The sequence below is a fragment of the Sinohyriopsis cumingii genome, unplaced genomic scaffold, assembly GCF_028554795.1.
Source record: "Sinohyriopsis cumingii isolate HCF-2022 unplaced genomic scaffold, ASM2855479v2 utg000810l, whole genome shotgun sequence".
In the NCBI taxonomy this organism is placed as follows: domain Eukaryota; kingdom Metazoa; phylum Mollusca; class Bivalvia; order Unionida; family Unionidae; genus Sinohyriopsis; species Sinohyriopsis cumingii.
In genome coordinates, this window is record NW_028315933.1 from 343126 (window position 1) to 358838 (window position 15713).

Genomic DNA, 15713 nt, shown 5'->3' on the forward strand with positions numbered 1-15713 from the left:
TAGACATCACTATAAACTGCCACATTGTAGACATTGTACCGATATGACTGAATTTTTTTTAAAGCTACATTCAAAATCCAAATCACATCACACCAATTATTTTAAATTTAAAACAAAATATTATATTGTAATTTTTGCCTTTAAATCTTTAAAGAAAACAACAAATGGACTATTATAAAACATTTATTTTTATACTTCAGGGCCTACAGATATGGTCCATGGGTCATAACATTTATTGTCATGCTTGAATGGCCTACCAACATGGTCCCAATGGTCATAACATTTATTTGCATGACCCAGGGTCATATAGACATGGCCCATGGGTCATAACATTTATTTTTATAATAAAGTGCCATATAGATGTGGCCCATGGGTCATAACATTTATTGTCATGCTTGAGGGCCTACAGATATGGTCCATGGGTCATAACATTTATTGTCATGCTTCAATGGCCTACCAACATGGTCCCAATGCTCATAACATTTATTTGCATGACCCAGGGTCATATATAGATGTGGCCCATGGGTCATAACATTTATTGTCATGCTTGAGGGCCCTCAGATATGGTCCATGTGTCATAACATTTATTTTCAAGTTTCAGGGCCATATAGATGTGGCCCACGTGTCATAACATTTATTGTCATGCTTGAGGGGCCTACCAACATGGTCCCAATGGTTATAGCATTTATTTTCATGGCTCAGGGCCATATAGATATGGCCTGCAGGTCATAACTTTGAAACTGTTTAGACCAGTGTATTCCTTTTGCCTCAGTTGTGCATCAGAGTGATCCTAATTTTCAATCTGACCCCCTCTCCCCATGTTTTGACATCAAGTTTTTTTTATTTAATCAGACCCCAAGTTCTGAGACCAAGGGGATTTTTTACTGTAAGCCTTGCACCCAGAGGAATACACTGTTAGAATCAATAACCTATATATAACCATGCAAACATTTCATAGGCATAAAAAACCCAATTCAAATGCATGTACCATGAAAACTGCCCTATCTGACATCTCTATATATCAAACACCTGACTATAAACTCAGAGATCCCCATTGAAACTTGTTTATTGCAGATAGCTGTTCACCACTGACAAGAGATAGTTTTCTGATCCAAATGACTTCATGTAACAAACATCTTTACCTATGATTTTTCACATTTGTCTTCAGATGCTAAATGCTAGGTCCATTAAAGTCTAGCTTGTTTTGATAGCTAATTACTTGGTAGATAATGATGTCCATTTAGGTCCCTTTGTTTTGACAGCTGGTTATCTGGTAGATAATACTATGTCCATTGAGGTCCACCTTGTTTTGACAGTTAGTTACCTGAAAGATAATGTTATTTGTCCACTCATGTAAGATAATAAGGATATAAATGCAGTAAGTACTTAGCTTAATTGTATGGGAGCTCTTTGTAGGGCTTGAACAATTGATTTCAGTTATCTGAATCTAGTTTATCCACTTACCTTCAAAATCATAATGTGTTAACTGAGCTTTGAGATTTAGTAATGCTCTGTTCATGGATAAAAGAAATGTATGGAATCTGCATGACAAAAATCCCTAAGACTTCTATTACATGGAGTCCCTTTATTAGGAACTAGATTGGACAAATACCAACAAATAATATATATATATATATATATATATATATATATATATATATATATATATATATATATATATATATATATAGATAGAGAGAGTTGGTGTTAGTTAAGATTGATCCTGGGTAACTTACATCTTGTTCCATTTAATAGCATGTGAATTATTGTTCAATAAAAATTTAAATACGTGATACAATGCAATAGAAATTATCTACCAGTATTCCAGAAATACACATACACACATAACTTCCATGATGAGAGGAATCTTTGAAAACAAATTTGTCCTGTCCATTGAGTCTCCTTGTTTTGGTTTTACTGCATGCAGAGATGGTCCCTTGGGTTTGTTTGATTAGTTGAACAAATGTACAGTCCACATCAATTCGATATGAGTTACAATAGTATTGAAACTGGTCAGTGACCATTCCCCATGGCAGATGGGAGGGTACACTGCCACTAAGTCAAATTGGACATAATATTTTATCAATACACCATGACATTTCTCTAGTATATGCTAAAACAAACCTTTGCTGGCATTTGAGTAATGTACCTTAAAATAAAATAGGGTCAAAATTTTCAAGGCAAAAGTAATTACTAGTAAAGAAAGATAGTGACAGCTGAAAGGATGTGGAGGAATACCATCCTGTCTGCTGGGTGGATCTATTCACCCTGGTCTTTGACTGGTTTCATTACTATTGTAACTTGTCAGAGGGTCTAGATCCAACCCTGAAGAAGGGATGGTACACCTCCACATCCTTTCAGTCATCACCTTCTAACAGTATTTAATTGGACATAGTACACAATTAATTTTACTATATGTTCTCTACATTTGTTTCTCAGTACTGACCTTTCCACTGTGTGACAATCAATGCAAATCATATGTTAATCTAAAATACCTTCAAAGATGACTTCACGGTGAAGTTCTTGTCAAAGGTTGACCTGCTCTTTTTTTAGATCATTGACTGTCAACATAACAGCATGTAACCAGAACACGTATTTCACTTCCGGATCATCACCAAGGCCTTATTACTCACTGTGCACTGTCGCCAAAATACATACAGACAACAACACCCTGAGCTCATATTATCAAGAATAAACAGTTACCTTTAAATCCCTACCAAAAATGCATAAATAAAACTCTTCTATCACCACCAAAATGAGAGAGGAAAAAATGTTCTAAAAATAGACTAGAACTACATTCGTGGGTACTGAACTGGAAGTATTAATTGTGATGTAATTCCTGACAGGCTCCATGTTTTACGCCAATTTTAGTCAAACTTTTATATTTGCATGCTATACCTATTTCAACTTTATACATGAAGTCTTTTTGAATTTCCTTGCAAGGAAAACATGTGACACCTGTCAGAAAGTATGTAGTGCTGGTGTTCCACAGGGTGCAAGTTCTGGTCCAAGTGCTCTTGAGAAACCAAAACTAAATTTGCTATATCTTCCTTAATTATAGGAATTTTTCAATGCAGTAAAAACCTAATTGTGATACAAGATAAGCCCTGTCTGAAAATATGTTTGAAAGTTATAAATGTTGATAAATTCAGTTTTAATGGCAAATTAAATAAACATTTAAATTTTAAAAACTAAATTTTATTGAAAACTTAAATTTTCATACAAGTTTTAAAACACAGTTTGACAAATTTTAGACAGAAAAGTTGACTAATGAATGATATTTAAAACAAATGGTAGTTTGGGTCTGTATAACTGATAACATTTTCCCCAGGGGTAGTGAAGCATCATAGCTCATAGTGATTTTGGCAGCAAACCGCAATATGCCTGTCCAGATGCATATAGGTGTACACACTAAAGAAACACTGACAGGTGCTATGTTCCACATTTATTGTGTCAGGTACTTAGGCAGTTGTTTCCATAACTAATAGCACATTCAGATTTAAAGTTCTAATGGGACCACTACCATGTTTTATAGCAAAAATGCATTCCATTTCAATGTCGATAACAACAAAAGGTGGCAATGGGATAGGAAAATAGTTTCTAGGGAGGTTCTGCCTTACTGAAAAATGGTGCTGATTTCTCTCATGAAAACCTAAGCCATGTCTTTGAGGTGCCATATATCAGTGTGGTGATATGAACTAATCTTGGTCACTTATGGCAGTACACTGCACATGCCCTTATGAAACCATGCTATTACCACCAGACTACTCAGGAGAGCTTCCAAGCTGATCCAACTCTAACACTTTGTTCCAGATACCAGGCTAGACCTGAAAAGATACAATATGTTTCACTTAATTCTAGAAAACAGTAAGATCTATGTAAATGAAGTTAAAATGTGTTAGATATGGTGATTTCAAATTAACATTAAGGTTGCAAGCATGGGGGAAAATATTAAACTTGACAGAGTGACACTCAGAAATGTGAAGCAATGGCCATGTATTAAAGTGTTAAATTCATCCTAAAAGTATATGAGGTTTCTAGAAGCACATTTAGCCATTTACAAGTTAAATAACTAATCAGGTAGACTATGTATCATAAAGTTTAAGGCAATGTTGGGGTGGTGAGGTTTGATCATTGGTGTAAACATTATTACATACCAGTATACAGGAAAGTCAAGTGACAATGTACTAAATTAGAATGTGTTACTATGAGCATTCTTATTCATGAGGGAAATAACAATTTTGGATATTGCAAGTGAATACAGCCAAATGTGGTCATACAAATCAACTATAAGCACCAATAAATCCTATATCATCAGCTAAATGTGAAATTCTCATCCCCAAAACTTGTAAACAAGGATGGAAATTTGCATATGTGGGGCATATACAATGTATTTGTTAAGATCAAATGTGCAAACATAATTCAAATGATCTATTTGAACATTTATATGGTATTTTGAAGAGTGTTGGTTACCAATTATTAAGCTTATTGATTGAGTGGAATCAGATATCAGCTGATGTTTCAATACCGCACTCTGTCAAAGTACTAAATTGAAATATGTTACCATACATAGGCATATTCATGATGAAAATAACATTTTGGGATATTTTCAGTGCACATAGCCATAAATGTGCTTTACAGGTTCACTATAGGTACAATGTCAGCCTATATGATGTATTGAATGTGAACTTTTGATCCCAAACATTCTAAAATGGATGGATATTTGTACATGTGGGATATGTAACCATGTACAAAGTTAAATTCAAATAATTTGTTTGAATGCTTCTTATGTAATCTTTAGAGTGTCAGTTAACAAATAGTATTAGTAATTAATAATGCATAAAGCAAGATGGATCATTAGGATTCCCATAACATCATATAGGCCACAATGCCGCACTACACCAATAATATCTTAACCTAACTGAACAATGAAATGGAATGCATTTTGTATTCAACTTACATCATTTTGCTTTTTTCTTACATCCAAGGGTAAATATACCTGGGGGAAGCATATTTTATCCCTTTGACCTGTATTTCATTCTCAGACAGCTTAAAATGATTTAGTACAGAACTTGAGTAGGTTCTAGTATAAAGTTTTCATCGCTGTCCTCTCACTAAATACCTTATAACTATGTTTATAAAGAATTACTGAAGGCTATACAAGCAGATGTTTGTTACTCAGGAAGTGACCCCATCGTAAACACATAAATTAACTGATTGGACCCCTAATAAATAGTCTGAATGGCCAATACAAATTATAATTTTGTCTTCATGTATTTTTAATGAAGGTCTCATTTTGACTACAAAGATATTTTCTCTGACAAAATGTGACAAAAATCCAACATTGGAGCTTTTATATGGTGTAGGAATACATACATGCTGATAACATTTAATATGATTCCCAAAAATATTATATATGTGCATTTTAGGGGTTTTTTAATTATTTTTTTAAATTTTTTTTAAATTTTATTAAAATTTTTAAAATAAAAATTAATTTTTTTACTTTTAATTTCATTTTTATATTTTAAAAGTCAATATACATGACATATTAAAATTTCATGTGTCTATCATTAATAATAAAGATTTTATACCAATTTAAACTTTGCTCCAATACTGCCCTGACAGGACATAGTACACAATTAATTTTACTATATGTTCTCTACATTTGTTTCTCAGTACTGACCTTTCCACTGTGTGACAATCAATGCAAATCATATGTTAATCTAAAATACCTTCAAAGATGACTTCACGGTGAAGTTCTTGTCAAAGGTTGACCTGCTCTTTTTTTAGATCATTGACTGTCAACATAACAGCATGTAACCAGAACACGTATTTCACTTCCGGATCATCACCAAGGCCTTATTACTCACTGTGCACTGTCGCCAAAATACATACAGACAACAACACCCTGAGCTCATATTATCAAGAATAAACAGTTACCTTTAAATCCCTACCAAAAATGCATAAATAAAACTCTTCTATCACCACCAAAATGAGAGAGGAAAAAATGTTCTAAAAATAGACTAGAACTACATTCGTGGGTACTGAACTGGAAGTATTAATTGTGATGTAATTCCAATTGAAAGTAAAGGTGATCCTCTGTAGGATACGAATCTGACATCCCAAAACCATACACAGTCTGATGAATCAGCACTTCTACCCATCTCTACCACAGCTACAGTGATTATAAGAGATGTGAACACTAACAAAAAAAAAAACCTGGACATTTCGGTTTCAAATTATTTGCTACTCTCTAAGTGTGTATACACTTTAACCTGTCGGAACACAATACAAACTGTATTCTTTGACAATATAAATATTCTGCTCTGATAGAAAGAAGTCTTGTAGCAATATTAATCAGAAAGATAGGGAATTTTACATACTCTACAGCTGATAGGGATCAACATCTTTGCTTAAATTGGAGTCCAGGCATGTTTAACCTTGGGTTTATCCAACCTGTGATTTGGCGCTGATGATTCAGATTTTAATTGCTGATTTATATCATATAGGTAGGGTCTGACAAGAGTTTATTTAGTCAAGAAAAGGCAATTTATGTCTCATATTCAGTGTAATATCTGAAAACTCGTTAATAGGCACAACCCTCTTTTAGGGTATAAACTTGAAGACAAAAACCCAAACTGAGTGTATGTTTCTCAGTCTTGTCATGGCTTATATGAGGGAAGCATCTGGTAAAATCTGGGTACAACACCGTGATTTTCTTGGATCTTTAATGACAAAAATCTTGTGGCACATTATGACTTAATGGGTTAAACAAGTATGTGGTATGTGTTAATCATTATCATAATATATTTAATGGAAAAGGTAATGCTCCTCCAATTCAGATAGCTTCGAACCTAGTCAAATGGAGCTATATCTGGTATGTGCCAGATTTCTAGGCATCAGGTTAATAATTTTGATGTTATGCTTCCTGGTCTGGATCTTAAGGTTGTTTTTTAAAAAATTCAGTTGGGTATCTTTTGAACACTACAAAACAGTATCAGTCTGTGTCTTGATCCTCAGGATGCTAATCATGCTGTTTACAGTGTATCAAATAGCTTCACAACCAAGACTAATTTTAATGCATTTAAAAATTTCTTGATCTCTTTTGAGTAAGTTGGTGTAAAATATTGAATGATATGGCTCTGTTCTCATAATCAGCAAACACTATAATTTCGCATGTGCATATAACATACAGAGCTTGTTATGTTGGCATAGTTACAAAATTAGATGAGGCAATATTGACACAGCTTACCATAATTTTAATGCATTTAAAAATTTCTTGATCTGTTTTGAGTAAGTTGGTGTAAAATATGCAGATACATGTACTGTTATCTAGTGCTCCTAATCTGCACTTTTGTAAAGTGCAAACAGCATTTTAGTTTTATGTGTGTTGTTTTTGCAAGTTAAATGTGTGTGTGTGTGTATGTGTGTGCTTATGCATCATCATATGGATTTATTTTTATTTTTCAGGAAAAGGAATGGAATAATTCTAGATGGATACAGGATCTGACAAAGGTACTTTTGATGGGAAATCTTCAAAATAAAGTATCTCTTTATAGGTAATATTAGAATCCCACCAGGATTTTCAATTGCAACAGCTTATCAAAAAAATTTATCTTGGTTTCATGTGCAACATGGATTCTTCAGATTGCTCCATATGTGATAGGGGATAAATGTGACAGATTTAGAAACAGAAGCTGTAGTATGAAAGAAAAAGAAAAAGATATTTTTCATATAAAAGCCACTGGCTTTTCAACAGTGGTCTGACAAAGTTGAGCAGACGTACTTATAATGATACAGTACTATATATATTCACTTATAAGACAAGTCCAACTGCAAACTGCACAGACCCAGATCTGCAGTAGCATTATGTGCATCAGATCTGGGTCTGTCTGTGCAGTTTGTTAGGAGTAATAAGTATAACAAACAATGCAGACACTGATCTGCAAGCATATTATGCTATGGCAAATCAGGATCTTTGTTGTTTGTAGTTTGACTTGACTTATAGGTAAGTATAGATTGTATATGCATCAAGGATCTTGGATTGCACACTTAATATGTTGGATGTTGACAAGGTATAAGAAATTCTGTACTCATTATCTATGGGTGTATGTCCACTGTGTCTGTCAGATGTACATACATTCTTGTGGAACTGTCACAGATTTTATTGTAGCCATAGTTGGTTTTATGGCACTTCTTGCTGATTTTATCACATTTGCACAGGAAGCTGATATGCCAAACATTCAAATGCAATGAACCTTAAACCCTACCTTCCAATTTGTCATTTTCATACCATTACATGGATAAACTGTACAGTAATGATATTGCCTGTAGTACAGAATGGCCTAGCCAGGCACAGACAAATGTGTATAATGTTGGAAAATTTTCACGATATTTTAAATCACTTGGATATATCCCCCGCCCTTGACAGAGGTTACATCAGAAAGATCGCCTTCATACAGTGAAAATTTATGTTAATCAACTACATATACTGTTCTTGATAACATGTATAAATTTTGACATTTAAGTACTTTTCTGCATGGAGTGTGAACTTCAAGTGTCTTTCTCAGTAAATGATATTTCATCAAAGTGCTTTTTATGCTGGTTATTAATTTGACTGCTTCACTTTAATTTCTATACTATTTCCCAGATCTTTGAAGTAATTATTCTGGAAATGAATGAGAGGACACATCTAATCACAAATGTTTTAGACAGTCATGTATGGTAGCTTTTATTTATTGAATTAATCTCTTAGATAAGATCTGAAGCAAGTTTTAATGATGCAAATAATGTACAATATTTAAATTTACCAAATTGAATAGATAACGTAGACGCATGATAATAATAATGTTATAAAATGAAGATAAACATGAAGACTAGTAATTGACTAATAGCAATAAAAATGAATGCAGTGCTATTTATAACATGTTTGATCAAGTACATTTGATATACATGTAATTGCATGTATGTCGTAATTCTTCCTAAATATTTATTCAGTAAGAATAATATGGCATCATATTTCAAAAAGACATAGCAAATACAAAATTTATTTGCTTCTGATCAGCGGACCTTCTCTTATTTTGTGTGCCAATCTTAGCACTTTTTCCCCCCCCGGGTAAAAAGTAGTATAAAAAATTCCAGAATTGATTTACGCATCTAATTAAGCCAGGTGTGCCCAGTACTTGATGTTCTTTTTACATTGTATATACTAATCATTATAATATATATGTTTAAAAAAATATTAAAAATTAAAAAAGATTAAAATCCTGACAATAGATTTGTGCATCAAATTGAGCTGGTTTAGCCCAGTACTTGAAGCACTTAGTATGTTATATATATATATATATATATATATATATATATATATATATATATATATATATATATATATATATAATGTTTAAAACAACAACAAAACAAACCACCTACCAACCCAATTTCTGTTGTTTTACCTACAGCCTTAGAAAATAAGTTTCCTTTGAGGTTTGCTCCCACAGTAGGCAGTCAAAATGCACATGATATAGTGGACATTGATTATTACAAATTTATTCTGTGGAGACTTTTTGATGGGAACAATAAACTGAATCTGTCTACTGTGAGCCATTATGTGGACATCCATGACAACCAATGCACTATATCTGCAGTGGAAAAGAAACTGCATAGTTTAATTTCCAGCATGGAAACACAGATTTTCCAAAATCGACAGTGTGTATTCTTTAGGACTAACTTTTTAAGATTTTGTTCTCCCTTTCAGGATGTCCAGTTTCTGCATTCCTGGACTCTTCATTTTTTAATAGGTATAGAGTTTTGTGGACGCAAGAGTCTTTTATCAGTTGAGATGTATTTCATCCGACAGTGAGAATAATTAAAAAATAATTCTTAGTTCTAGTAAATATTTTAAAAGCTCTTATCTTGAAAGATAGCTAAAGCATAAGTTTATATAACTAACTTAAAGTCACATGATAAATTGTTTTGTCCTCAGGCTGTTGAGCTTAAGTTGTTGTCTTTTTGTTAACCATAGAATTTTATATTCTACAGAAGACCTGGATCGTCAGAGAAGGCCCGAGTCTGGAGAACTTGTTATTAAGTTCCCCTGGAAGAAGGACAGCATGGCAGCCACTTCTGAAACAGTTGACGAAATTAAGCCAGGAGAACACATTTTGAGAAGTATCTTTCTTGAGTTCTGCTTGATTAGTGAGAGGAAAATAGAACAAGTGCTGGCAGAGCCTCTTGTAAGAAATCAATGAATCACATATATATGATGGAAATGAAGTACATGATACCATTTTTTATAACTGTCACTAAATGAGATCCAGGATCATGCTCTTATAACAGGACTGTGTTGTAATAAAGGCTTTAGAGTGAATGAGTGTTGTAATGAAAGCCTTAAAGTGAATGAGTGTTGTAATAAAGGCTTTAGAGTGAATGAGTGTTGTAATAAAGACTTTAGAGTGAATGAGTGTTGTAATGAAAGCCTTAGAGTGAATAAGTGTTGTAATAAAGGCTTTAGAGTGAATGAGTGTTGTAATAAAGGCATTAGAGTGAATGAGTGTTGTAATGAAAGCCTTGTAGTAAATAAGCAGTGTAACGAGAGCCTTATAGTCAGTGAGTGTTGTAATGAAAGCCTTAGAGTGACTGAGTGTTGTAATAAAGGCTTTAGAGTGAGTGAGTGTTGTAATAAAGGCTTTAGAGTGAATGAGTGTTGTAATGAAAGCCTTATAGTAAATAAGTAGTGTAATGAGAGCCTTATAGTCAGTGAGTGTTGTAATGAAAGCCTTGTAGTAAATAAGCAGTGTAATGAGAGCCTTATAGTCAGTAAGTGTTGTAATGAAAGCCTTATAGTCAGTGAGTGTTGTAATGAAAGCCTTGTAGTAAATAAGCAGTGTAATGAGAGCCTTATAGTCAGTGAGTGTTGTAATGAAAGCCTTATAGTAAATAAGCAGTGTAATGAGAGCCTTATAGTCAGTGAGTGTTGTAATGAAAGCCTTATAGTAAATAAGCAGTGTAATGAGAGCCTTATAGTCGGTGGGTGTTGTAATGAAAGCCTTGTAGTAAATAAGCAGTGTAATGAGAGCCTTATAGTCAGTGGGTGTTGTAATGAAGCTAAATGGAGAATGAGTGTCATAATTAAGCTAAGTGGTGAATGAGTGTCATAATGAAGCTAAGTGGTGAATGAGTGTCATAATGAAGCTAAGTGGTGAATGAGTGTCATAATGAAAGCCTTATAGTGAATGAGTGTTGTAATGAAAGCCTTATAGTGAATGAGTGTCATAATGAAGCTAAATGGTGAATGAGTGACGTAATGAAGCTAAATGGTGAATGAGTGTCATAATGAAAGCCTTATAGTGAATGAGTGTTGTAATGAAAGCCATATAGTGAATGAGTGTCGTAATGAAGCTAAATGATGAATGAGTGTCGTAATGAAAGCCTTATAGTGAACGAGTGTCATAATGAAGCTAAATGGTGAATGAGTGTTGTAATGAAAGCCTTACAGTGAATGAGCGTGATAATAAAAGCATTGTAATGAACAAGTGTTGTAATTAAAGCCTTGTAGTGAATAAGTGTTGTAATGAAAGCCTTACACTGAATGAGTGTCGTAATGAAAGTCTTATAGTGAATGAGTGTCATAATGAAAGTTGTGTAGTGAATAAGTATTGTAATGAAAGCCTTGCAGTGAATGAGTCATAATGAAAGCCTTGTAATGAACGAGTGTCGTAATGAAAGCCTTATAGTGAATGAGTCTCATAATGAAAGCCTTGTAGTGAATGAGTGTTGTAATGAAAGCCTTGTAGTGAATGAGTGTCATAATGAAAGCCTTTTAATCACTTGAATGTCTGCTTTTAATTCCATCACTATTATTCTTTAACATTTTGAGTTGCAAAACATTCCTTTCATAGGTTATCTCATGAAGTAAATTTGTACACTTGGACACTAAATGCATTGCTAATGATCATATGCAGGATGTATTTTTTAGTGACAGCTGTATTTCAGATGAATAGAGACATTAGTATTGTTTCTTGTAAGATGTGTTGCATGTAACAGAAGATTATTACATCTTCCATCTCTGACAAGTGTAGAAGCAGTCCTTTTGTGTCTCATCTCGGTCTTTTGGATGGACAATGAAATTTGTCTATACATTTCATAGTGAATGTATAACCTAATGAAATGGGGGCAATAACTCGGTTAAATATGTATTTGGAAAGTTTTACATATCTTAAGATGGGGGTGATAACTTGGAAAATTTACACATCTTAAGATACCTTTCAAGGGTCAGGTAGGTAACAGTTATAAGAAAAATGTATCATGGTCAGACAGTTTTTTTTATATCTTGTACTTAATACAGTGCACTCTGTGGTTTGTTTATCTAGGACTAGTGCCATTTTCTTTTCTTTCAGGAGAGACCCCTTGCAAAAAGCTTGCAAAGAGGTGAAGATCCTCAGTTTGATCAGGTATGCATTGAAGTGGTGTAACAGTAATTTGGGAGACATTGGAGATTTAAGTTATATTTAAATAGTTTTTCAGGTTAATTTGAATTGAAGAGATTTCCAGATGTATCATCTTTGGCTGCCTGGATTTATGATAGTTCAAGTTTTGCACCATCATTGATTATGGAGGGTGTGAAAATAGGCCACCATAACTTACTCGGGGTTCCTAACTGCATTTTCTTAAGGCTTATTGCAGTAGGCTGGTCTTTACTACCCAGTGATGTTGGCTTTTGTCCAAAGTGTGAGTTTTTAATAGTCTTTTTATCCTGTCATAGGTTTCACTTCATTATATTAAACAATTATTTCACTGTTTTCTTCTGTTAACCTTATTCCCGAGTGGCCGAGTGGTCTAAAGCGCTCTTCGTTACGGATCACTGCCATCTCACCTCTGTCTGCGGCGGTTCGAGTCTAAGATTCAGCCAATGTGGGCATGTGAGAAAGCTTGCCAGTAGCTTCTCGTGGGTCGGTGGTTCTTTCCGGGGTTTTCCGGGTTCTTCCTCCACCATTAATACTGGCCGCCATGTATAGCCCATCGTGCTGAAAAATGGCGTTAAACCCCACAACAACAACAACAACTGTTAACCTTATTAGCATACAGTCAGCAAGAAAAGGGAGTTAACTGCTGCATGTTATGCAATTTTTTTGTATCTTTAATTTCATTTACATGGATGTACATAAAAATCATAAGTATTTTCATTGCACTTACATTTTCAGACAGAAATGTTTTTAAATTTCTTTTCACATATTCTAATTTTGGTACAAATGAAATGTTGGAGAATTACAAGTTATATGCAGATAGTTTACATAATCATGTGCAGAAATAAATGTAATTTTCCAGAAAATGTGATTTTTAATTAACTGCTTTAATGTCTTGCATTTTTATGCCTATTTATTTTGATAATTTCTTTCAAAGACCCTTGTGTGAAGAAAGCTACCTTTGATTTTCAAGTATTGTCAATAAAATGCATACTTAAATAAAATTACTACAAAAACTTTTCGTATATTTAAATGATCAGCTTCCATTATTTCCAGTCACATTATGGTAATAGATATTGGTGTCCTTCATAGAAAACTGAATCTGGATGAAGCGTTGGCATAAATTTACAGGAGTGCATATGTTCCGTTGACATTAAATCAGTATGTAATATCATAAGGAAATAGCGCCTCTCAACATGAGCAAGTCGGGGCCCTGAGTGGCCGAGCGGTCTAAAGTGCTCTTCGTTACGGATCACTGCCATCTCACCTCTGTCTGCGGCGGTTCGAGTCTAAGATTCAGCCAATGTGGGTATGTGAGAAAGCTTGCCAGTAGCTTCTCGTGGGTCGGTGGTTCTTTCCGGGGTTTTCTCTGGTTCTTCCTCCACCATTAATACTGGCCGCCATGTATAGCCTATCATGTGCTGCAAAATGGCGTTAAACCCCACAACAACAACAACAACATGAGCAAGTCACGTGCTGTTTATACTTGTTTATAAGTTGTTTCCATCTACAAACATCATAGACCCAGATTTGTATCACATAATGCACTGGCAGATCATGGTGTATGTTTATTTTTTTTACTGATTACTTCTGACAGGCTGCATCGACCCAGATATGATGGCATATTATTTGATGGCAAATCTGGGTCTGTGCAGTTTGGAATTGGACATGACGTGGAGGGATGTCTTTTTTCTCAACAAAGTCAGTCGCAGTCACTGTATGTATCAGAAATTAAAAAATATCATTTCTGTACACAAGTATTGCATTATAGAAAATAATGCCCCTTGAGTATTGCAATATAAAAAGGAATGCCCCTTGTAACTGAAAACAGAGTGCAAATATAACTTTATGAACTAGCATAATTACATGGGTGTTATCCATATGTCCAGGGATTTATGAGTATAAATTTGAATAGCTTGTAAATTCATTGCAACATTAAATCACATCTTCATCTCATGATTTCTCACTTTAAATAATGTTTTGCTTCAAAAACATAATCATTTCTTCATTGAGAGCTCTAATTTTATCCCATCCCTGTTCCAGGGCTAACCTATGTACTTGCTTATAAGTCGGGTCAAACATGCAAACAACAAAGATCCTGATCTGCCATAGCATAATGTGCCTGCAGATCAGGATCTATACTGTTGGTTCTACTGATTACTACTATCAAACTGTGCAGACCCAGATCTGCTGGTGCATTATGCAAAGACAGATCTGGGTCTATGCAGTTTGCAGTTGGACTCGACTTATAACTGAGTATATATGCTAACTCAAATTAATTACCATTGTTTACCATCAATGCCAACCATTACGCTTTTGACATAATCATTACATTTTTTCTCTCACTAAATTCACCTTACGCATAAACTTATTTGAATTATGTGTTTCAGTATGTCTCCCTCCCAAAAAATTTAATAATTTGTTTTCTTATTTTTATTAATATCCTATTAATCTTTCAGACCGTATTCTAGAAAAGACGGCTACTATGTAACTACGAGATAAGAGTATGCTTGTCCGTCCTTGCATGCACTTTCCTAAAAGTATTATTTTCTATTTATGTTGTTGTTTTTGTTGTGGGGTTTAATGCCATATTTCAGCACACGATAGGCTATGCATGGCGGCCAGTATTAATGGTGGAGGAAGAACCCTGTAAAACCCCGGGAAGAACCACCAACCCACGAGAAGCTACTGGCAAGCTTTCTCACATACCCATGTTAGCCAAATCCTAGACTTGAACCCACGCAGATAGAGGTGAGATGGCAGTGATCCTTAACGGAGAGCGCTTTAGACCACTCGGCCACTCGGGGCCCCTGTTCTATTTATAACAGCTGCCCTATTTCTAAGAAACAGGCTGGTTTTATTTTCAAACTTTTGACCTTGGTTTCTATTTGTAGCAGCTGTATGGCATAGTTAGGAGAGAACAGGCTGGTTTTCTAGTTTTTAATCTTTGCTTGCAGATTTTTTGTTCTAATTCATAGCTGATACAGATCCAGTCTGTAGGTATTTGGTGCTGAAAGTCAAGTCTAATTTATTCTAGTAGATGCGTGTGTTAGAGCAAAAATGTTTTTCAAATAATTTCACAGATGGATTAGAAATAGACAAATAATGATTCAAAGATGAATACATGAATTACACAATACAGTGTTCCATTCTAGGGCAGCTTCACGCCCACTGCAGGCTGTGTGGAAAGGATTTTGATATAGGTCATGATGGTAAAACAAAGAAACCTTGAATTAGCTCGTTTTACAAACT

At 34.4% G+C, this 15713-nt stretch overlaps 1 protein-coding gene across 20 annotated transcripts in view; it reads left to right on the top strand.

The window, feature by feature from the left end:
* The window catches only part of LOC149773222 (protein furry-like), a 242636-nt gene that overhangs the window by 11793 nt on the left and 215130 nt on the right, over positions 1 to 15713 (top strand). For 19 of the 20 annotated variants that reach the window (XR_016417442.1, XM_089946600.1, XM_089946615.1 and 16 more), the window contains exons 2-4: positions 7471 to 7515; positions 10039 to 10232; positions 12396 to 12449. Coding sequence is in view for 19 of the 20 variants with exons in the window: in XM_089946600.1 (XP_089802726.1) it covers positions 7494 to 7515; positions 10039 to 10232; positions 12396 to 12449 (270 nt within the window). In the remaining variant the exon portion in view is untranslated. Of the gene's footprint in view, positions 1 to 7470; positions 7560 to 10038; positions 10233 to 12395; positions 12450 to 15713 lie in introns of all 20 variants that reach the window. The other variant, XM_089946612.1, reaches the window with a different exon arrangement.